The 27,630-nt window shown below is 37.0% G+C and overlaps 1 protein-coding gene across 5 annotated transcripts in view; it reads left to right on the top strand.

Annotated features, from left to right (window-relative positions):
• The window catches only part of LOC124290032 (pre-B-cell leukemia transcription factor 1-like), a 35,028-nt gene extending 14,530 nt beyond the window's left edge, over window positions 1-20,498 (top strand). For 2 of the 5 annotated variants that reach the window (XM_046726714.1, XM_046726715.1), the window contains exons 6-9: window positions 12,987-13,128; window positions 13,909-14,033; window positions 16,293-16,388; window positions 17,123-20,498. In XM_046726714.1, coding sequence (XP_046582670.1) covers window positions 12,987-13,128; window positions 13,909-14,033; window positions 16,293-16,388; window positions 17,123-17,182 — 423 coding nt within the window. In that variant the 3' untranslated portion in view covers window positions 17,183-20,498. The remainder of the gene's footprint in view (window positions 1-12,986; window positions 13,129-13,908; window positions 14,034-16,292; window positions 16,389-17,122) is intronic. The other 3 variants (XM_046726716.1, XM_046726717.1, XM_046726718.1) reach the window with 3 other exon arrangements.
• Window positions 20,499-27,630: the final 7,132 nt, after the last annotated feature.

Genomic DNA, 27,630 nt, shown 5'->3' on the forward strand with positions numbered 1-27,630 from the left:
ATTTGGACCCTTAGCTGTCAAATCTAATAAGCACGTTTTGGCAGTGGAATTGATTTTTTCTGACCTGCTTCCAAATTTCAAAGATGATTGTAGCTTGATTGGCTGGTTAATAATAGAACTGAGTAATTACTAACTTGAATCCCGGTAACGTTTGTTTGGCAAGATTCACGACATGTTCGTAATAACGTAAGGTCACTGCTCCAAATGGCATGACACATGGTATTTAATTCTTTCAAATGTACATAGCCTTAGAGACAACAAAGCACTGAAATAAGTTGATGAAAATTTAATTCAAATTTTAACCTGTTTACTTGTATAATTTTTCATGAGTATGATTTTTAAAAAAATGATAATGATAAAAAAATAGAACAAATATTCTGTGGTCCCAAAGCTTTGGCATAGATATTACCTCAGTAGATTATTTTTTAAGTTTCCATTTATCAACATAATTTATCATTTTAGTTGAAAAAGAAAGAAGACAGATATTGAATAGCAAAAATATTCTGTGATGCTGTATATTTTATGTAGAAGTCAGTGCAATCGACTCTATTTGAAATCAGGTGTTATTAGGTTGATATCCACTTGTAAGGAATTCTGTTCAATGTCACAATTCATTGTGAAACTGAAAGTCATACTGTATGGAATTAGTCAGTCTGGTACTGGCATCAAGTTTCACACAGGTAGACATTAGTAAGTTATCCAGGTAATTGTGAGGCAAATTGGGGATTTTGTCATGATGTTTATGTCTGGTGAGAACATAGACCATCGTGGCGTATTGATGTATGTTTTTGAACATGTGTCAAAATACTTTCTTTTTCAGAGTTGTAAAACATGTCTTATCTATGCTTTATGAAACATGGATAGGAGTGATGACATTCAATTTGTGTTTATTCCTTTTTCCAGAATCCAGATATTTTGACATGTGTATGATTTTGTTTTTCCACATGTCATTGTTTTATAACATTGATAATAATTAGTAAGTAGTTAATGGATTGTAGACACATTTTGTCAGGTACAGTTTTCTAGACATGCTTAGTTAGTTGAAAAATGTTTAATTTATGCATATTTACTTAAAAACTGAATTTTAGAATCCATACAACACAATTGTCTTAGTATTTGGCACACAAGAAGAAACATTGATATATTTCTAACTTATTTGCTGTCTGTACTAGATGGACATGTAAAGTAATGTAGTCAGATCACACATTCTTCAGTTCGTCTTTGTGAGATTGTGAACATATTTAGAGACGTGAGTGTTGTTTTGAGGTCCAGTCTGTTGTCAGTATTCCATCAGGAACCCTCCAGTATAAAACAACTGTTGTTTGACAAATCAAGCAATGATATTTACAGGAAGGGTGTGGGGAACAGGATTTCAGAATGAATAATTTTCCAGTACATTGTCTATCGTTTAAAATCGTGAAGTTTTTATTCAAATTTCTTAATGGTATGGAACAGATAAAAATCTGATAAAATTGTTAAAATGTCTTCAAACCATCAGTCTCGAACAAGATCTATTGGCAAGAAGGATCTTATCTGCAATGTTTAGAACATAAATAATATATATTTAGCTCTGACAGAGATAGCACAAGTTGTGAAGCTAGGCTGCTTGTCACTTTATCACTGGATTTGAGGTCAAATACAGGGATTTAGTTGTCAATGGTATGTAGATCAATTGAAAAATTATGTTGCTTGTAGGACGTGAAATCGTTTGTAAATCTGTTCACTCTATCAACTGTGATCAAGAATTTAAAATTTTAAGGTTTTTTAAGTTTGTAAAAGAATGTTTAGTTTTCATGAAACTGCATTCTATTTTTCTCTAAAGGATAGTTTGATGTGTTTCTTGACAAGATTGTTCTCTTTTTCCGAGGTACTTTCAAGATAGAGTGGTTAAACTGTAAGATTAGAACGAGTCGCAAGTTGATATTAAAAAATGGTGCTTTGTGAGGAATCAGAATCTCTTTTTTCTCAGATCAGCATCCCCATTTACTAGCACAAAAAACCCACACACCTCAAAGTTAAAAAAATCAATTCCTCGTTCTTGCCCACTGGTACAGAGCCCCATCCAAGACTGGCTGAATGCTGCTGCAGATAATGAACCTGTCAATCAAACTCTGTTTCCTGCACAAACTGTAATAGCCACCAAGAAATTACTATGCAAATAGCAGTCTGCTCTCAATCCTTTCCAACAATGTAGTCTTGGATATTTGTTTGGTTTGTTATGGTTCAAGAATATGTCTAAAGAATTTCTAAGAGTCTGTGAACTAGGTCTGTTTGTCGAGAAAGAGAAGGGTTTTGATATTTATGATCAGATTGGGTACCATGAGGAACAGGTTAAATATTCAGTTTTTGTCTAAAATATATCAGATATGTGTATCATTGATGTGTATCATTGATTACAATGGTCAAAGGGGTCATATACGACCTTTGTTCTTTATGTTTTGGCATTCTCACTCTAAAAGATACCTAACTGTCTTACTTATGAGTAATTAACAACATAAGAATTTAAGGTTGGTTCACCGTCAAATAAAACAAAAAGCAAGTCGAGTGTTTTCTGCCTGAGATGTGTGATAAGAAATTACTCGTTTTCAATTAAGGAAAATGGCTGACTGTCCTGATTTCGCCGATAAAGTCCATTATTTTTAACCGAAGAAAATATCAGTCTTTAGTTGTGTCCTTGCTTCCGAACCCCGAGAGAGGGTAACGCAATATGGAAACTAGTCTGATAATGAATCTGTCACTCAAGCCGGGCTGTCCGGATATCGACTGCGTGTGGAATGGAGGGAGGGTTCTGTAGCTAACCTGCAGCTTACATCACAGACACTGCCTCTTGAGATCTTAACTATTGATCACATTAAAGGCACTGTATCACACCACACTTCTCTAAAAATAAATAATGCTTTTCTCTCAATAATACTAACTATCAGCCCTCAGGGTAGCTACAATATAATTTATTCCCCACAAAATTTTGTATTTAGATTACAATATTAAATTAAAAAGTTTGAATGAATTAATGCAACATTGCATTAATTCGACTCTAGCGCCCTTTACCGGCCGAACATTATTTCAAGCGAACACCATAGAGTTATGTCCCTTTGGGCACTCTTTACGAATATCCTACGCACAACTTGTAATTGAAACCAGTTTGGCAAACACCAACAACACCGCATGCGACAGTTCTTGACTTACGGAGCAATTGTTTACATTCCATATATGGCAAATGTTCCCTGTTTGCAAACTGTTTGCCTCGAAGTTTCAATTATTGATTTCAGGCAAGTCAGAAGGGAAATAAGTCTTTTATAATGAGGAAATATGTGTTTTTGTAGTAGGTGGATGTTGGTGTGTGAGGTTGAAGTTGTGTTGAGGGTTGTAATATTCGGTGTCTTGAGGTGACTGAGAGTTACTTGTTTAACAGAATACGGGATTGAATAGGACTGTATCTGTTGACTTGCTGTTGTCATGGTGAAATTTAACAGCAGTCAGATATGATTGAAAGTAGTAAGTTTTAAGAATGATTTTTTGTAAGAACATGTTGGTGAAGATTGTGGTTAGTTCAGTGCTGGTTAGATAGATATCTTGCTATATCTATTGATACCATCCCTGTATTGCAGAAATATATTGACTGTTAATTGTAGGATGTTCCATTCAGTAGTAGTGAATCAGTTGGGTGTGATGAAAACTAGAATGAGAATGTATGGGTGGTTTATTTTAAAATTGTGCTGTCATGAATCAAATGCAGTCTCCATTGTCTGTAAACTGAATTGGTGATTCTGTGGCCTCAGTAGCCACAGGTACATATGTTACTGTTAGGTCATATCCTGATATTAACAACACTGACCTATGACTGAAGGCTACATAACTTGAAACACATCAGATAGTTTCTTAGAAAAGGTTATTGTTGGACAGACAGATTTTTCCTTATCCTGACTCATGTGGTAAGCATTAAGCATTAAGCATGAGTCAGGATAAGTATAAAAATATCAATTTTATTCAGAAAATTACATATTTTTCCTTATCCTGACTCATGCTTAATGCTTAATGCTTACCTCATGAGTCAGGATAAGTATAAAAATATCAATTTTATTCAGAATATTACATTTTTTGTCTTTGAAGCCAATATTTGGCCCAAAGTCTACAGCAGATGTCAGTAAAATATTCCAAATTGAAATTTTAAGTATTCAAATTGAACTGATCTGATGGTATTAACCAAGTACTGAAAGGCGACATATACCATCCAAAAAAAGTAGGGGATATTGGATTTACAAGATTGATAAAATGCAAGTGATGTAGCCAAGGAGGAAACAGATGATGAAGAGAAATTTAGGGAAAATGTGACAATTGATTCCATTCTTTTGGAAATGTTTCATCTGTATGGATATATATTACTTTTCTCATATGCATTGGCATTGGCTAGTGGAATATCCCCTACTTTTTTTGAATGGTATATGAGTCAATGAAAACAGGACCAGACAAGATAAGAAAAAACTAATGCTTAGTTTCACGTTACCGCACTGAATGCGATGTGAAAATACATTAGAATTTTGAAAAATAATAATTTCTGAAAAAGTTACTTATTTTTAACAAAATAATGGGTTATTCCCAATATACTTTCCAAGGGCTTATAAATTCCATACACAAGGCAAAGTTGTATGTATTAGATTGGGTGTTAGTAAACGTAATTTATGCTATTGTTATTAAGAAATTATACACCCTTCTTTGCCACTTTGTTTTTGTAAACAATCTGTAATATACACAAGAAAATATCGACCGGTACTTTCTTAAAAGCGATTGGTCTAGAATTTGGGTTGGGGATGTTAGCGGGAACATGGTTTTTAATATGATTCAATTATCCGAAGGTTCCTCAAGCAGAATATGTCATTGGAAATCTTTCATGTTAAAATCTGAGTCTATTTTCAGAGCAAATAATATTTTGGAAATATCTCAAATTGCTTCTTATCAACATGCATTCAGTCTTGGTTTAAACTCTGCCGGTGATAACAGGTTAACTATCAACCAACTGTTACATGTTGAACTTTCAGCCTCACAGAGTCTGGTATCTCTCTCATATCAAACACCTTGCCGATTCCTTGACTTCACACTTAGGTTCAGTTGTAGTGATGAAGTACATCTCTTTAAGATTAGAACAAAACACTAGTCTGTCCCTGAGTCCATCATCAAACATGAAAAATATTTCAACATTTTTTTTTAAATGGATGTAAAAATATGATTTGATGGCATGTGAAATATTTCAACATGTTTTGAATTTGAATGTAAATATAATATTTGAGATACGAATGTGGCAGGAGACTTTTGAAAAATCAAAATTTGGATTGAAAGGAGATAAATAGGAAACCCTATTATATGGGTTAATGTTTGGCTGTATTGGTAGATAGAAAGTCCTAAGCTGCTGACAAGGTATGGCTTTCTATTTTGAGTTGATTATTGCCTGCCAAAAACAGTCTTCTGATTTGTGAAAGGACTGATTATTTTTAATGTAAAATATGTTTTCTACGTGACACTGAAGGAACCTCCAATTCTTAAACTATTTTCTATTTATAAATTAATATAAATTTTTATTGGTTATCTGTAGGTTAAATATTGCTACCATTTGTTCTGAACATTAAGCTTTGTTCAACATGTCCAAGGGTTTGATTCATTGCTCCGTCATAAATTGGCTGGGTATTTAACACAGGCTGTTAAAACTTTGAGAACAGCTGTTTATGTGATTAACGGAATCATATACCAGGAGAGTGTTCTGTCTAAGGACGTTTCATATCATGACGCAAAATCTTTAATCAAGGGTGAATAAAGGTGTAATGTTGACAAACCATAATGACAAAACCCATTTAGAGGTATCAAATACCTTAGAGGGTATCAAATACATTGAAGCAATTATTTCTTATGAAGAATAATTTTTTACTCAAAAAGAGAATTGTGTTTGGATGATTTCCAGGATTATCTTTATGAATTTAACATTTAATGATTTATGAGAAGAATGAATTTAAGATTGCTATGCATGAGTATGTGAAACTGATTTTCGCAAGCAGGGGCCCTCCTGTAGAGCCTCAGTAGTAGGACGGGAACTCGAAGCACTGTGATAATGAATGTGCCAATCAAACTCCATGCACACTACAGCATCTTGGTCCTACACTAGATTAATACAGAACAGCTTAGGTAGAATTCTTTAGACTGCAACCAACAATATTTTTTCCCCAAATTAGGGGTATCTCAGTGCAGTCTTGGAAAAAAAAGCGTCTGAAAAGATTATTTCTAGTGATTTGAACATTTTATTTAAGTGTCTGCACTGTTTGTTGCTTGACCCCCCCTTAAGTGCACATCGTGTTGTTTGACACAAGGGGGTTTCGAGATTGGACTAGGAACAACATTCACAATAAGTTTATCTGTATATCAGTTGGTGGCAGGAAGAAGGATGTGTCGTTTTTTGTAACATTTTTAACCATTTCATCCTCTGTTAAATCTGGGTTGAAGGGTTTGTCAGTGTTGTGATCCTTTCAAGTCAATTTTTAGGTTTCGTTTTAAAAAGAGTTTTATGATAGTTAAGGATTTGTTATGAGGAATGTGTCATTGCTTGGCTGGAAACTGACTTTTATTGTACATGGGTTAAAAATGGCAATGTTATATAACCTATGAGAGCATTCACTTGAGACGTTCTACAAGCTAGGCCATAACTGTCAATGTTAGACATGCATTCACTCTATTCCTGTGTCATGTGAAGGGAAACAGAAAACTCCTTTGTTTTGTAATCAGTAGGCCTGCCATGCTAATTTCTGGATATACAGATCGAGCTGTCCCTCAGTAATTTCACTGGGCCGTGGGGTAGCCTAGTGGTTAAGCGTTCGCTCTTTACACCGAATACCCGGGTTCGATGTGTGAACCCCATTTCTGGAGACCCTGCCCATGATATTGCAGGAATATTGCTAAAGCGGCATAAAACTAAACTCACTCACTCAGCAATTTCGCCCTTGTGTTCTATAGCTAATAGCAGTTGTAATTAATGGCCTGATTTCAAAGTTAACAGTCATTAATCATTTGCTATTTGCTATTGTTATGCCCCCCCACCATATATGGCAGGGGGCATATAGGGTTACCCTCCGTGTCCGTCCGTCCGTACGTCAAACGAAATGTACTCTATCCACTTCTCCACAAAAAACGCTCTGTGGATTTCAATGAACTTATACATGGGCTTTCTTGGGACTCTAATGGTGTGCATCTCATATTTTGTTTTTGTATTTTATTGTTTTTTTGTAAGTTTAGAGACATTTGAACTTAGGTACATTTTGCTGAATTTCTCTATGATGATAGTGTAATAGGGGATGAAGTCTATCCACTTCTCCACAAAAACTGCTCAACAGAATTGATTGAACTTCTACGTGTGTTTCATTGGGACTCTAAAGGTGTGCATCTCATACCTTGTTCATCCAATTTCTTAATTTTGTCACTTCTACAGATGTTTGAACTTAGTTGAATTTGGTTCTATTCATCCTGTTCATCCGATACAACAGGGGGTGTACTTTATCCACTTCTCCTCAAAAACCACTGCACAAAACTCATTTAGCTTACATATGTCTTTTATAGAGACTCTAAAGGTGTGCATCTCATATTTTGTTTTTGTATTTTATAGTTTTTTGTATGTTTAGAGACATTTGAACTTAGATAAATTTTGTTGAATTTCTCTCTGATGATAGTGAAATAGGGGATTAAGTCTATCCACTTCTCCACAAAAACTGCTCAACAGAATTTACAAATAAGTATTTACTTTGGACACTTGGGATATATTTATTTCATAATCAACCATGATATTTATTTAGTAGAAATTAATCACCAGAGCACACTCAGTGTAGGGAACTCTTCCTACAGCAACGGGGGCATCCATGTCCCTGGACACAATTTTTTCTTGTTTGAGGTTTTGTTCTTTCCTACTCACTAATATCACATTCTACCTGTTTATCCCCGCTCCTTTCCACAAAATATAAACAACAACAAAAGAATGACAAATTCCCTTCTTCCTTCCTGTATATCTATGTTGGGCTTGCCATAGGGCGAACGGGAGATAGTGTGATATAAAGATACATTTAGGTATAAGATGATGTATGGTGTGGAGTTACTTCAGTGAAGACAGCATCTCCCCCTTCCTTACAGTGTGAGACACAGAGTCAAACAGGATGTCTTCAAGGTTCATCTGTAACATCAAAATATCGTTTATTGACAAGGCAACATGGGAAATCAGAATTATTTGGGTTCAAGGTAGCAGCCATTTCATGTTCAGCATGGACGTAGGCTTTGGATAAAACCTGAAGCAGGACAGCTCAATGTTTACTGGAATATCTCCATTGTTTTGTGAGATACAGTCAATCAAAATGTGTCCATGTTGACGTGTGCAGACTGAGAATGGCATTTGGATGTATGTAGGGCATGTGTTACTTAAGTCGGCCTGGCTTTGGATGTCAGGACTGGCAAACCAGAATGGCATCTCTCAGTTTTCCGCTGATCCGTGGATTTCCACTGATAATGTTTCAAATTTATCAATTCTGTTAATTGTCTGAACCCCCATTCGATGACACAATGTTAAGTTTTCAGCTGAAAATAGATTTTCCTGTTGCCATCTCTGCAGTTCACATTGTTCATTGTGATAGTGTTGTTTTGTAGGTGTACTGCCTTTGATCCATTACATTCTCTGCTGTTGTAGAAGGTACAATACATTACCCTGTGATATTCTAGTTGCCTATTAAAACTTTGGTTGCCCTTCAATGATATTTCCCATTAATACAGTAGGTTGCCCTTCAATACTGTTGTTCCCCATTAATGCTGTAGGTTGCCCTTCAATGATATTTCCCATTAATACAGTAGGTTGCCTTTCAATACTGTTCCCCATTAATGCTGTAGGTTGCCCTTCAATACTGTTGTTCCCCATTAATGCTGTAGGTTGCCCTTCAATGATATTTCCCATTAATACAGTAGGTTGCCTTTCAATACTGTTCCCCATTAATGCTGTAGGTTGCCCTTCAATGATATTTCCCTTTAATACAGTAGGTTGCCTTTCAATACTGTTCCCATTAATGCTGTAGGTTGCCCTTCAGTACTGTTGTTTCCCTGTAATGCCCTTCAGTACTGGAGGTTACCATATGCTTAAGAGATGCTTATGATACAAAAAGGTATCCTATGGTCCAGACATGTATCATACTATTCGGAATGGTGTCCTATGCTAAGAATGGTGTCATATGATACAAAAAGCTTTCAAATGATACACAAAAGTGCTTTATGATTCAGAAAGATGCCTCAGCAATAATAAGTATAGCTTAACTGACATTCATTACGAGACCAGATTGCCCATACAATGGCATACACTGACTGACACAGGCTAGTATAATCAGCTCTTTATATATTAAGGTACTTAATATTCCAAAGCAAGAAAGTGAAAGGGTTGGGTGTACGTAAGACTGCCACAGGCACTACAAGTGTTGATAGTGACGACCAGCCCAGTGTTGTGCAGGGGGACTGGGGGTAATCCGTCAAGGGATAGTCCCTTGTGCTGGCTGGCCTTCTGGCAGGAACGTTCTCCCTCATCAATCAAGCCTGTCTTCCCCAATAGCCGGAGGGACCAGAAAGAGAAGCTGAGAGGGAAAAAAAGAAGTTGTATTAGCGTAGCCAGACTCTCATGGCTGAGGAGACTCTCAATTGTTGATCTGAGTTGTGCCTAGATATGCGCTAAGATCTTTGCCTTACTATACTTTCATGTTGTTGTATGGCAGTTTCTTGGGCATTTAAGGCACTTAACATCAAGAACTAATTATCCTTTTAGTTTCGTTTTGAACTATGCCTTTGTATTTGATCGAACATGATATGGTAGTTTGTGATATCTAGCAATTTGGTATCTCACTGGAGAAAATATATACATGGTATCAAACTGGATAATATTTATGAAGCTTAGTCATTGTTGAGTTATTTAGTTTATTTTAGAAATTATGTGCACATATATTTATTAATTTGTGACTGATATAATTACCAAGATATTATTTGTGGAATATGAACTTACTGGTAAATGTATCATATGATTCATGAGTGCAACAGCCTGCTTTGCTGACATTTAACGTTTTTTTAACACAATTTACCTACATTGAATCATATATGGGCTAAACATTAAGTGAACTGTAGGATTCTCAATGCTCCAGTAGACAAAACTCACACCACTTACTTGAACACACAACAGCCTTTTGAATAGCAGGTGATGATCACATTAATATTTCCCTGCAGATGCATTTGTCTTCATTTATTCACTCATTATAGCGTCAGGGAATCTTATATCTACATAAATGTATTGTTCACAGAATATCTGACCAGATAACACTGACATTCTTCACTGTACATGTTGAAGATAGAAGGACATTTGTTAAAAAGTCAAAACTGATGTTATTGATAAAATATATGTTTATGAAAGTGATTAAAACAGCAATATGTTAAAGGTGAGACATTTTAGATTAAAATATACATGATTTAGATATGTGTTTTTCTTCAAAAAACTGCATCAAAAGTTATAAACAAAAGGCCAGCCACCGAATTGTCTTGATTTCCTTGTGTAAGGTAGACAAACTGTTCATATTTTAGACCTTATTTACTAATAATATGGTTCATGAAGTTTGGTGTAGATTTAGACTATAAAAATATACAAAAACATGCAAGACGTAAATGGAAGTAGTGTTTGATAATTGTTAAGTTTCTGCTTTTATGCAGGTAATTACTGGTGTTTTAACTGAGATTTTAAAGCACATGATGATGACATACCAGCTGATGATCAGGTCCCTCAGAGAGAAATTGTGTACAGCTCATGTACCAAGCAAAAGTAATATTGATTGATAGGTGACATAGTAAGAGACATTTATGGAATGTGCAGTATGTTGAAATCTCTTCAATATACATTTTGTGCGACTATTTCGATCATGTAGTCTTTTTATGTTGTTTTTAATGGAAATTCTGTGTTTATAGTTTCTTTGTTGCAAACTGATTTTCTAAATTTCTTTTTGTAATCAATAAATCAATGTGACAAAAGTGTTAAACTGATGAAAGTAAACCGATGTGTTGAGAGTCGGATGTGAAGAAACAATGTCTTTCATTGAGTGACTCCCCTGTACTTTGACCTTCTTTCCATAAACTCCTCTGTACTTAAATTACACAATCCTTAGAGGCTGGAGTGAAAAAAATCCATTGACTAGTTACTATGGCAACCTAAGATACAATAAGAACAAATCTTGATCTTCTTGCTTTGGGATCAACATTTTGACTGATAGGTCAGTTACAAGACGGCAGGAGAGAAATTAAGCCTGCGCTGAGAAAAAAATCAATATCGTCCTCAGTATTCTTGACATTAAAAAATTGTCTCCGAGAGTATCCAGATCCCTTGACAACCAAATTTTGCTGCAGCATGACTGTGGATTTAATTATGTAAATATAGAAGACATCTTTACAGGAGAGGAATGGATTAAACATTCAGTGGTTTTTCAATTTGATTTGATTCGTAGATAAGGCATACAAATTGTGTGATTCAAATTATTGATCTAGTCAGTGTAGTAGATATTGGTGATATCAGTTTGGTTTGTGCTTAAGGCGGACTGATAAGGGTGACCTCTCTCACTCACTCACTCACTCACTCACTCTCTATCACAAACTCAGAAATGAGTTAAATGTGTTACAGTCTGTCAAAAGAAAATAAAGAGTGATAGTCAATATTTAGTCTTTAAAATTTTGCAACAAATTTTATTTATTTAGTGCATTTAAAATCGTGCAACAAATTTTATTTATTTGGTGCAGTATTTCTATTTTTGATGTGAACATGCTATATCTATTTGATAATGATAACCCTCCTGATATTGTTCACCAAAGTGACCTGTCATTGATAGTTAGCTGCTTGTGCCCTTTTGTCCAATTACTGACTTGTTGAACTTGTAATCTGATGCCTTGTCACTAATCATGACAGGAAGCAGTGTTGTCAGATTTCCCAAAAGAACACAAAGAATTATGGATTACTGAGGTCAATCAGAGCATTCTTTGGTTGTATGGATAACTGAAGTCAATCTGAGCATTCTTTGGTTGTATGGATAACTGAAGTCAATCTGAGCATTTTTGGTTGTATGGATAACTGAAGTCAATCAGAGCATTCCTGTGTTGTATGGATAACTGAAGTCAATCAGAGCATTCTTTGGTTGTATGGATAACTGAGGTCAATCAGAGCAGCCCTATGTAGTATGGATAACTGAGGTCAATCAGAGCAGCCCTATGTTGTATGGATAACTGAGGTCAATCAGAGCAGCCCTATGTTGTATGGATAACTGAAGTCAATCAGAGCAGCCCTATGTTGTATAGATAACTGAGGTCAATCAGAGCAGCCCTATGTTGTATGGATAACTGAAGTCAATCAGAGCAGCCCTATGTTGTATGGATAACTGAAGTCAATCAGAGCAGCCCTATGTTGTATGGATAACTGAAGTCAATCAGAGCAGCCCTATGTTGTATAGATAACTGAAGTCAATCAGATCAGCCCTATGTTGTATGGATAACTGAAGTCAATCAGAGCAGCCCTATGTTGTATGGATAACTGAAGTCAATCAGAGCAGCCCTATGTTGTATGGATAACTGAAGTCAATCAGAGCAGCCTTATGTTGTATGGATAACTGAGGTCAATCATACATTTCTTGTGTTGTATGGATATCTGAGGTTGTTAGTCTGTTGAATATAACTGAAGTCAATTCTTTGGATTACTGGTCAATTACAGCAGTCCTATTGATATCTGAGGTTGTTAGTCTGTTGAATATAATGGGAATTCTTTGGATTACTGGTCAATTAAGTAGTCCTAACCTACTTGTGTTGTATGGATAATTGAAATCAGACAATCCTATTCACTGTCAGTTTTGTTCATTATTTTCACAAATGTAAATCTGATTGTGAACCATAGGTGACATGTTTGGTTGTCTCCGCAGGTGTCTAACTGGTTCGGTAACAAGCGGATCCGTTACAAGAAGAATATCGGCAAGGCGCAGGAAGAGGCCAACCTGTACGCAGCCAAGGCAGCATCAGCAGCTGCATCAAACACCCCCGGCGGAGATAGTGCTACAGCTCAAGGTTAGACACTGGACACATTTCTCGCGGAAAAAGGAATTGTCTCACTCATAATTGTTGCAGTGTGTTGTGTTTTTCCAGAAAATAATCTTTAAGCTTGTAGTTATAATTTAAAAAATATCTAGCTTTGCAGCTATTGCTGAAAAAATATCTAGTCTTCTTACAAATTCTAAGTCTCTTCAAAATGTGAAATTACTCTGTCCCTATCAGTCTGCTAAGTTTTGTTAGGGAACATATGTGGTCATTGACTAGATTTTGATGTAAAACATTCTTTACAAAACTGAAATCACCGGCCTTGCAGAAAACTTAGGACACTCTTCTTTGGATTCTGGCTGGAGGGGCGGTTGGATTCTGGGTAGAATAGGTCCCCACTACCACAAGAATTTGATGCTTATGATGTCAGTGACTGAAGTTCTTCTCAGACTCAGACCCGTTAAGATCCGTGTTAGAATTGATCTTCAGTAACCCATGCTTGTCGTAAGAGGCAACTAACGGGATTGGGTGGTCAGGTTTGCTGGCTTGGCTGACACATGTCATCGGTTCCCAATTGCATAGATCGATGCTCATGCTGTTGATCACTGGATTGTCTGGTCCAGACTCGATTATTTACAGTCCGCCGCCATATAGCTGGAAAAAACTCACTCACTCTTCTCAGACCCCCAGCTATTGTGTTGCTGAAATGTTGCTGACCTATTACTGAATTCAGGAAGAGCAATAGTCACTTGGTCATGGAGTAAGATCTTAGTAATCCTTCTGTTAAGTGAAGTATTCTTTGCATTCCAGGTGCAGCTGGCTTTGCGACCTCCCAGTCTGGAATTGTGGGTCAACAACAGGGGATGTATATGAACATCAACGGAGAGAGTTATCAAGGGGGAGACAACTCGGTAGGAGCTAATGTTCAGTCACAGGTTGGTAATATTCCATCCGACTATTTCTCTCAATGGACAGTGCCCCATTTGGCAAAACATTACCATTTCTAAATGGTTCCACAAAAATATTTGATTTACTTCCTCTTAATTATTTTTTTTAACTTCAACCAAATAAATCAAATACCAAATTTTAGCACTGTCTACTGAAGGAGAACGTCAATGAAATTACCAATGGTAGAAACGCTGAACATTTTTTGTGTATTGTGGCATGTTCTGTTGTTTGTTTTTTGTTGTTTGTTGCTGTTTAGTCTTTCACAATTCAAACTACATTTTACCTCAACAAATCTTACAGTCTCGAGTTCAATGGATGTAGGAAACATCGGTTGACCTTGAATACAATTTTATAGTGCTTTGCTTTTGGTAGCAAGTTTCGCTTGACTTGTTCCCACTCTTATTGGGGCAGAAACAAATCCTGATTCCATGAGAATGTAAGGTGCGAGTTGTGCATGAAGTCTGGCTACTATATGGGGTATACAATTATTTGCATGTGTGTTATATGGCATGTGATACTACATCCGAGCATGTGATGACAGATTGTAGGGACACATAGATCCTGATCCACACTATTGGCAAAGACCATGGTATGCAATTTTCAAGGGGGTACAGGACTCCAGATAATTTTTCAACATCAGGAGAACGTACTCCTTATTTTTTCAATATAGGAGTACTGGAAAACCTTAAGAGTACATTTCCAGTACTGAATGGAATTTAATGCAGTATCAGTAATCTTGTGTTTCCGTTTCATATATGCACCCACAACATTGCTACTCTTGTATAAATGGGACAATAAACAATAAAATAATACGTTTTCTGATAAATACCTCCGTAAATGATTCTGAGACCGTACACCATTGCTGTGGTGCGTATCTGCTATGTTTTCTCAATTATTTCCTACCGTATTGTGCGTATTTTTTAGCCGTACATACGTCGATATGGCCCTTATCTGGAGCCCTGGGGTATGACATGGGTATTTACAGTCACTCTCTATGAACTGGCATTTGTATCTATTCCTAGCTAAATGTCATTAAAACATGATTTTCTAGCTCTGGCATCTGTGTATTCTGGGTTCTGGAATATGGATACCGGCATTGAGTGTATATTGGTTTCAATCTCGATATCCTATCTGCACAGTGGCATTGTTTACCAGCAGATGTTAAATCTTCCTAGGGGTATGCAATGTTTTAGCTGGTCTTCAAAGGTATGCAATAATCTAAAGGCTTTAAAGGTATGCAGTAATCTAAAGACCATGCAGTGTTTAGTGAGTGTTTAATGTTATAAAGGTTAAGCAAATAAACATAGAGTATGCAGTATTCTGATGGGTGAGCAATATTCTAACGAGTGCTGTTCAAAAGGAATACAATGTTCCGATGGATATGCAATATTCTACGTGTCATGCAATATTCTACGTGTCATGCAATATTCTACAGGTCATGCAATATTCTACGTGTCATGCAATATTCTACAGGTCATGCAATATTCTACGGGTCATGCAATATTCTTCTACGGGTCATGCAATATTCTACGGGTCATGCAATATTTTACGGGTCATGCAATATTCTACGGACCATGCAATATTCTACGGGTCATGCAATATTCTACAGGTCATGCAAAATCCCAGAAGGTATATCATGTTCTGGTAGGTAAATGAGTGAAGGTCTCTGAAGGGTCTCAATTCAAAATACCTCCTTTTGTCCTGTCGACACGAAAATATGTTTCTGTACCCTACAGTTACCGATATTCTGCCTAATGTAGATCTGTCTTGTGTTCCTGTTATTGATGTATAGTGTTTGATGTGGGTATATTGTCTATGGAATGTGTGTCGCTTTGTGTGTTGTCTTGTCACCCTTGCTTATTTATCAGTCTGGTCAGAGACAAAAGTGAATTATTATTGCCACATTCTTAAGGAAAGTATGCTCGTAATCCTTTTTCAAACGATCATGAAACCAAAGATCTTGAAATTTGAAATTTAAAATTTGAAACTTTTAAAACTGTTTCAATCAAGATGAACCTGTCTAAAACAAACCTGAATAAAATTTCTATTCAAATGTTAGTTTTTGATTACTAGTAAAGGCTAAATTGGTTTGTATTTTCCAAATGTAGAATTTCTTTTGGCAAATATCTCTTTGAGAGTCGGTTTTGTAGCATGGCATGATTTTGACCAGACTGCTTTTATATTGTTGCTCTGCTTGCCTGTCGGAATGGCTGCATGTTCGTAAACAACTTTCCTTTCGTCCATAGGTGAATGCACTACGGCATGTTATTTCTCAGACTGGGGGTTACAACACAGATGGTATCCCAGGAGGCACTGGCATGTACGATCACATGCAACAACAGGTACTTCCTGTCACATGACCTTCAATATCCTGTCACATGACCCTTGCATCTTCAGCAGCAATTTGCATGTCTGCATCAACTCTGTCTTTATATGTATATATATATGTATATATATGTTGTGGGCTTTCTATGCATGCTTAATTCTGCTAGGTTAAAGTTTGTTTACATTTAAAGAATTACCTAATTTCTAATTTTGCTTTTTGATTTGTAGATTGTAAATCAATTCTAAATTATTAATGATTTGTTGTAAGAAAGGATTATGTTTGCCAATGGATCAAGCTGTTTAAAAAGAGGGACTATTTTTTCATAAAAGTATAGAGTTTTACTTGTTTTCTCATCAATTTTGTTGTTTAGCTTATAAAATGAAATATTATACGGCTTCTTCTTTATGCAGTAGTAAAGAAGGAGTGTTTCTTTTCCTTTTGTTGAATTTCAGACAGAAACACTTACAATAAAATGCAGTATTTATTAGTTTAGGGATTGAAATTTTTGAAAACCGTGACAAAAAATGAAATAAAAGATTGTCTGAAATTTAATCAAATTATCTGCCAAATGTTTCTTGCAAGCTGCATGTGCTGCTTCTTATTCTCTCCTCGTCAGCTTACAGGTGCACAAACATTCGTTAGGAAAATGATACAAAATCCGAGACAAAACTCTTTTCAGACGGTTTGATCCAAGGGACGTGTAGTGCAATCGGAGTCAAATTTTGAGTTGGCATTTACGGTTGTTTTCAGAAATTTCATCTGAGCGGGGACGAATCGGACGCATACGATGAAGAGGATCAGCAATACTGATGGAGTTGAGAAGAGCGTAGCAAATACGTTACGTAGACAAGACTCTTGAAGATATATTTCTTTACGTTTTAAGTGCTCATTAATTAGTATTATTTGAAGGACAGAACTGTTGACTGGGTGCAGTTTTTAAGAGACTTAAAGGCAACATACATTTATATCATGACAGTTTTTTAACATGCAAATTTTTATTGGATGATTTTATGTTTGGTTGTAGTCAATGTCTATTTGTTTTGTTTGTAGAATTGTCAAATCTCTAAAAATGTACACTTGAAGATTCATGCAATAACCTCTCATGGATGTGAAAGAATTTTTCAAAGTCATAGCAATATGCCGAAAAAAATGCCGAACTCTAAAACAAAGAATATCAACCAAAGAAGCTCATAATAAGAGCTATGGCCAAAGTGCCGGGACAGTTGGAACTTGTGTTCGGATCTACAGTCGTGCATCATGGGAACTGATGGTATTTCCTGTTAAGTACCAAGAAGAATTCTTACGGACAGATATCAATAGTTCTTGTTTGGAATGAAGTGTGATCTTGTCCTCTGTAAAGAAATAAGTCTTATGTCTGTGAAACATCCCAGCAAGCATAGACTAGTTTCCGGATGATTGGTACAAGCAAGCATAGGCACAGTATGCTTCAGGACAAAGCATGTTTGTGTGTCTACGAGTATGCAGGCAGAAATCATACAGTGATTTATCGCACTGTAAGTCAAAGGCCATTGTTGACAACAGATTGTGTGCTTGATTGTTAGCAGCAAGCATACTCTATGCTCATGATTGTTCACAGAAAGTATACAGGTCTATGCTAATATGGCCACATGTATGAAGTGTATGCATGCTTGGTGACAGCAAGCACACTATTTAAATATATGTGTGCATGTTAACTGCAAGCACACTATTTAAATATAGGTGTGCATGTTAACTGCAAGCACACTATTTAAATATAGGTGTGCATGTTAACTGCAAGCACACTATTTAAATACACTATTTAAATATATGTGTGCATGTTAACTGCAAGCACACTATTTAAATATATGTGCATGTTAACTGCAAGCACACTATTTAAATATATGTGTGCATGTTAACTGCAAGCACACTATTTAAATATGTGCTTGCATGTTATATCAGGCACACTGATGTGTATGCTTGTTTGTGAACATGTATGCTTGTATTTAACCATCAAAACACTTCATTGTGGATGCTTGTCTTTTAACAGTGTATGCTTGTATGTAAGATGCAAGCACAGGATCTGTTATGTATGTACTTAGTCTTGGACAACAGGCTTGCAGTTGTATGTAAGCTTGTGGCAACATCAAGCATACATGATGGTGATTATGCTTGCATGTGGATAGCAGGCCTTCAAGGCTACCTGTAAGCTTGTATTGTATGTAGACCGGAGAAAAAAGGGTAAATTACTGTAGGATTCAGCCAGTAGTATTTTGAAGAAGACGAAATCAAAATAAGGCTGACCCATACTTGAATAGAGTGAATTGTGTATTATTGTATTGTCATTTACCTTCTGTTATGAGAAAACTTTTATTTCTTAAGAATGAAAGATTGGATGTAGTTGTGGCAGGTGTTGTTGGCTTGTCCTTCAGAAATCTCACACAACAAATGTCAGAGGTGGCAAACATGGACTGTCCATCAGAAATCTTTACTTTCAATGACCACTGTTAAAAGCTGCTCCTCCTTAATTATTATACACTTTCAAGCATTATGGTTGAAGATGTAGGTGAACTGTCATGTTGTAGCACTGAGGATGCCAATCAAAATTTGAAAATACTTTCCACACATGATGGATTAATTTTTTGTTTTCAAATTTTAAATCGGGAAACACATCGGTGTGTTCAGATTAGCAATATTTCTGAAGATATATTAGCAATAATTCTGAAGTAAAATTCCACAATTTAAGAAACAAGAAGTTATCAAGAATGGTGTCTATACCTTGATTCATGAAGACTAGACGGGAACAGCTCATTTTGGAAAGATGAATCAGATCATTGATCCATTATCAATCTCGCTTTGGTATAGTGATTATTGGGGATACTTGTTGAGGCATGTGAGTTTCTGAAGGATGACTTGACAATGTTTGCTGACACTATGTACGAGGTGCCATGTCATCTGATATATAACTTATATTGAAAGACTATCAAGTGCTGCAGGAACTCGAGGAGCTGCTAGACGCTTTGTTTTCCTGTTTCATTGACTGTGTCATTTGGTTTTCGTCCGTCTGTAATTATTGTCCAAATCTTACCACTTCCAAATACAACTGTCTCCGTTTGTTTTTGGCTGTATGTGCCATTGTCAGATGATATCCAGGTTTTGGCTGAACCAAACATTATGCCTGTTCCTTTGAAAAACACTATTCACTTTGCTTGTTTTTGAAGAATTTTGTTGTTACTGAATTATTTCATAAATTATGTATACATTTACTCTGTTACGAGTCCGGATGTATGAAATGTGGTAGTATTGTTTGGTAGTAGCCGAAAGATTATATGAATATTATGGATGTCAGAATTACCTCCCTTTGGTCATAAAAAATATTTTGGAGAGAGTTGTATGTGGAAGACAAGTTTGTTCTTTGCATAATCACAGGGACTTGTTAGTGAATACTGTGTGGTACATAGCTTTAATGATGACCATTCCAAAACGTAAGCTGGGATAGCATGTGCATCTTATCTAGATGAGTGACGGCAGGCGGTTAGTGGGAAGTCAGATTCTCGACATACTCAATTCAGCATCATTTGCTGTGACATTGTAGTTGAGAACAAATGTTCAAAGCTGATAGAATCATAACAATATATTGCTAAAATACTTTAAAAATAGACAAATTCATTATGTTTTATTTCATTGTCAGAATCATGACATTATGTAAAACATTTGAAATAATTCATGTTATCACAAAGTTGTCTTGATTTCCCATTCTCATTATCTTTGTGTTATGAATACACATTTGACAGATAATACCCAAGTCTTCATGACCTTGACCTTCATTGTTGAGACATTGGCTGCCAGTCACTCATCTAGATTTGATTGCCAAGTTATCGTATTAATTAATATGCGGTGCTACCTCATCATTGAGAAAATGTCAAACCAACAAGTAAAATTAAAACTAGCTTGCATGCAAATATCTCAGTAATTGCATAGTCAATAACAAAGATAGCCAAATTGTAGATTTATTGTTCTGCAGCCAGACTGACGTGACCTTTGTAGGTCATACAAAGGTCATGAGGTCATTTCAGTCCTATATTGTGTGAAATTTGTGTACTGTACTTCAAAAAAAAAGACAAACATGCATTAAATGTGTAAACGTTTATCTAGAATTGTGTTATTTATGTCATAAAATGCGTGTGGCATGTCACTGATCACATAGTGGCCCAGGCATCCTATGTGACACAGTTTGTGGTGTTGAGTTGTGTCCCTTTGGTTAACTTTACATGGATATCCAATAGGATATTTACCATCATGATATCATCATATCCTCCTCCTTGTAATGCCATTCTTAGATCTGAAATCTGAAAAAATACCTTCCAAAACAGTAAATGAGCATAGCAAGTTTTTCTAGAATGTGCACATCAGGCCCTGTTTCACAAAGCTCTTGTAAGCCTAAGATCTCGTAACTTTTCTCATAGCATTCGTAGCACTCCAATACTGTAACATACGAAGTACGAATGCTACGAGAAAAGTTACGAGATCTTAGTCTTACGAGAACTTTGTGAAACAGGGCCCAGTATTATAGTCAAGTTCATATATGTCACTGGCTTAGTGATTAGTCAGTCCAGCAGTGACAATCTGGTACCTCTTTGGTAAAAGTCAAATTATTGGGTTAAAGAAACAAACATCCAATGCCCCTGAGCCCATGAAAACATGAAGATTTTCTGACCTTTGACATACTGGTCAGCAATGTTATTTAACCCGTGTAGAATGTTTTCCTTATTGGTATCTTGGGCAGACATGGACGAAGCCAATACAGAGTCTGTTAAGCAGGGATTGACAGGACGCGAATTTCTGCGTCCTATACCTAAATTGACAATGGATGAAACAAAATTTATTAGCGCATCCACAGGGACTCGGAAAAAGTCAAAATACTATTGTAAAAATTCCAATCAAGTAACAATAAGTTATCACTGAGTTTGCTACTAGCTTGGTTATGGTATCATTTGCAATTTCATTACTGTAACAATGTGATGATCATAATACACATAATATACAGTATTGATAATAAAATTTAAGTGTCTGGGACCTCCATTTTGCTGTCCAGGACCCCTGAAAAATTATAAGCATGCGTCCCAGGGACCCTCAAATACAGGACTCAAGGTGAATACTTGGTTAAGTATGTTGCCATATGATGGTCACAAGTGTACATTTTGGTGAAGGTTAGTTTGTGAAAGGTCAAGTCCAAATAATTTGTCTTTCCAGTGTAGTCTAGGACACACTACATATTCAGCGCTTTGCTCTGCCAATGCTCTCCTTTTCCCACCCATTTCATTATTCGAGATCAAGGAAATCGCATTGCTGATGACACCAAATAACAATAAGACCTTATTACCGGGACCATGGAACATATCTCAAGTTCAACAGCTCCATACTCACGTAGGACCAAAATATCAACGTGAAGGGAATGAGGAATATACAGTGAGACCCCAGATACCCGGACACATTCGTTTTTGCATAAATCGTCCGGGATAACTGAATATCCGGATTTCTGTCATCCAGGGTTTGGTGTTGAAACAGTAGCGAGCATACACTTCTGGTTTAAAATCACTTCCAAAACAGTGTGGTTGTTTTTATTTGCCAATTACAATTCACTCAGTGTCAGATAGGCCTACTAATCACCACCAATACCCTGCTGATCGGTCGTTAATCCGGATTAGCATACCTTGTCTCGTGTCAAGACGTGGAAGATCAAAGCTTCGTGCGGATAAGTGAGTCAATTTTGTGTTGATTTAGCCGGTTGGTTTGTAAAATTTACAGTCCGGAAATGGAAACTGCATATCCATTATAGAGTCACTTTTATAACGTAAAAGATTGTTTTTTATGAAAAGTGACCTTAAGGCGAGGTTTCTGGATATCTGGGGTCCGGCTATACGGAGTCTCACTGTAGTGCCTATAATGCACTGTGCAGAGTTCCATAGAAGGCATGCAGAACCCTTTTGTCATTGGCTTGGCTCACACTTTACAGCTGACTCATTTTGATATTAATGAAATTCTGAGCAGCTTTAATTCTTTACTCATGCTCGTTAAAAACAAGGAATCCATGAGGGATGTCGGGCTAGGTATCAACACTGATATAAATAAATAAATAACATGCTTGGATAAAGGAGTCTGGGTTTGACAATGGAACAAAGTCCACCTTGGGTCACTGATGAAACATTCTTCCAAGGTGCTGTGAAGAGTTATGTCCCCTAGGTGTGTCAGATATCAAATGATGGGTTTGACCACAGGCAGATCTAGAGGTGGGGTTTGCAGGGGTGCGCACTAGGGGTGGGTATTGCACAGAATTTTCATACTGCAATATATTGCGATGCGAAAGCATGTATTGCGATATGTATTGCAAAATATTGCCTGAAGTATTTTTAAACAAAATACTACTTATAAGCAAGTTAATGCTTGATTTATAGAGCAAAAACACAACAAAATCACTATGCTTGATTAAGCTTTAATAACAACTTTTAATCATGATAAAATAAAATGTGAAGAATATTTGGCACAAATGAAACAAGGAAATATCCGAAGATTTCCAAGTGTTACGAACTTTTCCGAATGCAAGTCAAAATACCGGTTTCCAACCAGCGTATCGCAATACGTATCGTTTTCATGTCTGAACCGGTAAATACCGGTAAACCGGTTATATTGCGCAGCCCTAGTGCGCGACCCCTCTTTTGTCATGAAAGTTTTTTAAATGGCCATTGAAACTTTTGTGAAATGAAATTTGCACACACACGCACGCACGCACACACCTTCTCAAGAGTGTGCACCCCCACTTTCTCCAAAAGCTGTATCCACCCTTGGGTTTGACTCAGGACTTGCCTGGCCATCTGAAAGACTTATAAATATCATTATCACCAGAACCTGAAGGTAAAATCAATAAGGAACTTAACTGACTATATTGTTAAGAAATATCTTACATTTCATAAACTGAAGTGATGTTTTCATGAAATTGATTTACAAAATTGTAATGGATTACTCGGAAAAGTTATTGAAACATTAAACAAACCACATTACTTAGTCAACAAATATGAAAAGTTTTAAAACTCATTTAATATATGGCTGAAAGTTTCACAAACAAATGGAGAATGTATATGGTGGGCAACAGTATCTTAGCAGTGGTTACAGAAAATGAGGTTCAAGCATTTACACCATGAAACTGAAGTTTAACACATAATGTTGCATCTAAGTTTACTGAACTAAGTAAGTTAAAATACAATTGGTATCCACAAATGCGGCCTGTCATTGTGCACTCCTGTGTGCTGAGCCTTTCAGACAAGTCGAGGAAGCAATGGTCTCAGGGATGTCATTCATGCAATGTTTTGTGTTCCATTTGATTAAACCCAATCAGGATAATTCAAATATGGCTTGTCAGCATGGACATTTTTGCAACAAAAGATCCCCGACCCTGTCAATGTTGAAAATGTTATTGATACTGTAATATTTAATTATTTAAAAAAAGTAGACTATATGTTAACCAAAAACAATTATAACAAATTCACAATCTCCTGTCTATATGGTAATACAGCCCTTCCACATTTCACATGCACTTTTTTTCAGATGATTTTTGACTCGCGTTACACTTGTGCTGTGGTAAGGAATAGTGATATTAATCAAATAACTATCCCATGAATTGTGAAAATGGTGTCACAGCACTGTAAATGCCTTGTGACATCACAGCCATGCTCTAAAAATGTGTGATGTGACGGCACTGTAACATTAATGCATGACATCACAGCCATTTAACTATTATTTATGAAGTTGCAGCACTGAAACCTTGTATGGCATCACAGCACTGTAGCCTTGTATGACATCACAGCACTGTAACCCTGTGTGACATCACAGCACTGTAACCCTGTGTGACATCACAGCACTGTAACCCTGTATGACATCACAGCACTGTAACCCTTTGTCCTATCATAGCACTGTAGCCTTGAATGATATCACAGCACTGTAACCGTGTGTGACATCACAGCACTGTAACCCTGTATGACAGGGACTCGTTACACTGTAACCCTGTATGACATCACAGCACTGTAACCCCTGTATGACCTCACAGCACTGTAACCCTGTCCTGACATCACAGCACTGTAGCCTTGTATATCAAAGCACTGTAACCATATGTGACATCACAGCACTGTAGCCTTGTACTAGCTGTAACCTTGTATGACATCACAGCACTGTATGACTGTGTTGAATGACATCACAGCACTGTAACCGTGTGTGACATCATGGCACCACAGCACTGTAACCATACATCACAGCACTGTGTGACATCACAGCACTGTAACCATACATGACACCACAGCACTGTAACCATACGTGACATCACAGCACTGTAACCATATGACATCACAGCACTGTAACCATACATGACATCACAGCACTGTAACCATACATGACATCACAGCACTGTAACCTTGCAGTGCAGCATCACTGTGAACTACCAATACTACACGGACAGTTGGGACAAATCAATATTTTCATCCATTATTTCTTACGTAGAAAAGGTAATTATGTTCTTAGAACGTTATTTTCTATTGACCAAGCGAAGCAAGATCTATGCTTGTGCTTTTCATAGAATATACTGAGTGGTTGGGGCAATGATTGCTTTCAGACAACGCTGATGTGACCAACTTTATTTAACTTCCTTAGTGACACATAGGGTGTGTGAACTTCCGTATTGCAAGTGATTCAGATCCCACAAAACCTCCTTGTAAGTCTGCAAACTCAAGATGGTGTCACAGTGCACATGTAAAGTCTTTCACAAATTATATAATCATTGCATAGGAATCATTAAGATGTACATGCATTGACATAATAATTGTTTCAGCCAAAGAATCCTGGCTATACATTTCATTTACTTATTGCAGGTACCCACTCACAGCCTAGGTCGCAGTGACAGTCAGACTGGTCACAATGACCTAGCATCTCTGAAGTCGGAGAAGGCCGGGGTGACCTGGGCTGGGTCGGCTATGCAGAGTTTTGTTCCAGGACTCTGCCCAGAGAATGAAGATGACGATGAGGAGGAAGAAGGGGACTACGATGATGAAGAAGATGAAGACATCAAACACAAAACGGGATCCCTTGGTTCGGACTAAATGAGATGATCCAGATTAGACTGGATTGAACTGGTCGAATACCAGCTTAGCTTAGCAACTTGAAGTATTTCTGTTTGAACAGCATTTGTGGTGATTTTGATTACAAGTAGTTTACATTATCATTCACCACTTTTATCCATCACTTGATAAATTATCCCACTGGCTGCATGATTCAGTAATTTCCAACCTTTAGGTTCAAAACTGTCTGTGTAAGGTATGGACGAGCAAACCAAGGGTTTCCTCTGAAAAAACCCGTCACATTTGGAGACCCCTTTGGTCTTAAACATCATGCCAATCACGGAATAATGAAAGTATGACAGAAATTACAGTGTTTCCCTTCCATGGCTCGATTTAAGAGATGTTAACCTACTTGCACCAGATGCAACCTAAGATAAAAACCTAGTTGCACCAGTCAAATTCCAGTTGAACTGTTTTTTATTGCAATATGTAATATCAGAAATATGCTATTGAATTATTTAGATGCTTTCTTCAGAAGTTTACCCACTCAAATATTGACTTGCGCCTGGTGCAAGTTAGACTAATAACTAGGTTGCACTTTGTAATATCGGGTTGCACCAGTGCAAGTAACAAAGCACTAAATCGAGCTCTGCCTTCTATCAACTTACAGTAGCATTGATAACATGCAAAAAAATCAAAAAAAATCTAAAACATGAACTGTTTGCGATCCCAAATTTTGGTCCATTTCAAATGGAATGACTCCTTTGAAGGAACCTTGAATAAGACAGTAGACATCAACAAAATAACCATTATTATTTAAGTCAAAACGTCTTGCTAAAAACGCCATAACAGGATTTAGCATAACACTGAACAGAAAACTAAAGCATAGTGAAATGAATTTGTTCAAATCTAAATTGGAAAAGTCGATTTTGGACTGGCCTTCATCCGTGTTGTTGAATATCGTATCTAATTCTAACTTCCTCCTATAACTGAGGTATTTGCTTTTAACGTCTAGGAAGTGGGTAAAGGGAGATAACCCTGCTTGTCGGATTTCCACTGTCTGATGTGTTGAAGGGACCGACCTTAAGCAGGTAGAATGTGCATCTCGCCATGTGTTTGGCAGAAACTAAATCCAAATTCACCAGAAACAATGACACATTTGGACAACATTGTGGACATTAAACAAAATAACAGGATCTATTAACACTGATCTCTTAGTGTTTGTGTAAAGATTGCTTTAGTTTTTCGATTTGGCGCTGAACAGGAATCCGTAATCTGGTCTTTTTTGGTCACTGATCGTTATGGTTACTCGTCATGTATAGGCGAAATACCACTGCAGCCTTTGGCATCATGAAACCTGAATCAAAGAAACCAGTTACCCGTGCATGGAGGTAATGCTGCTAGGGGTGACGTACTTTCAGTCCTGGTTGATGACGTACTTTTAGTCTTGGTTTATGACGTACATTCAGTCCGGGTTTATGACGTACATTCAGTCCGGGTGTATGACGTACATTCAGTCCGGGTGTATGACGTACATTCAGTCGGGGTGTATGACGTACATTCAGTCCGGGTGTATGACGTACATTCAGTCGGGGTGTATGACGTACATTCAGTCTGGGTGTATGACGTACATTCAGTCCCTGTGTGTGACGTACATTCAGTCGGGGTGTATGACGTACATTCAGTCGGTGTGTATGACGTACATTCAGTCGGTGTGTATGACGTACATTCAGTCCGGGTGAATGACGTACATTCAGTCCGGGTGTATGACGTACATTCAGTCCGGGTGAATGACGTACATTCAGTCCGGGTGTATGACGTACATTCAGTCGGGGTGTATGACGTACATTCAGTCCGGGTGTATGACGTACATTCAGTCCGGGTGTATGACGTACATTCAGTCCGGGTGTATGACGTACATTCAATTCGGTTACATTCCCGAGTTGACCACTCCATGTGATGACCACAACACTACGTCCATAAACGCCCCACTTACGTTGGCAGCCAAGGACGTGGTTGTCCCGTCGTCTAAGGTAATTCTCTGTGCGGGGTTGCCTGTTTAGCAGACGCGATTTATGCATTGTCCAACCGTTTTTGTTTGCTTGTTTTTTTTTAAAAGGATGAATGAAACTATATGGCCGATATTACTGACTTGAAATTCAATACAGATATCTCTGATAC

This window comes from Haliotis rubra, unplaced genomic scaffold (assembly GCF_003918875.1).
Source record: "Haliotis rubra isolate DU_JTF1 unplaced genomic scaffold, ASM391887v1 Scf455, whole genome shotgun sequence".
Taxonomy (NCBI): Eukaryota; Metazoa; Mollusca; class Gastropoda; order Lepetellida; family Haliotidae; genus Haliotis; species Haliotis rubra.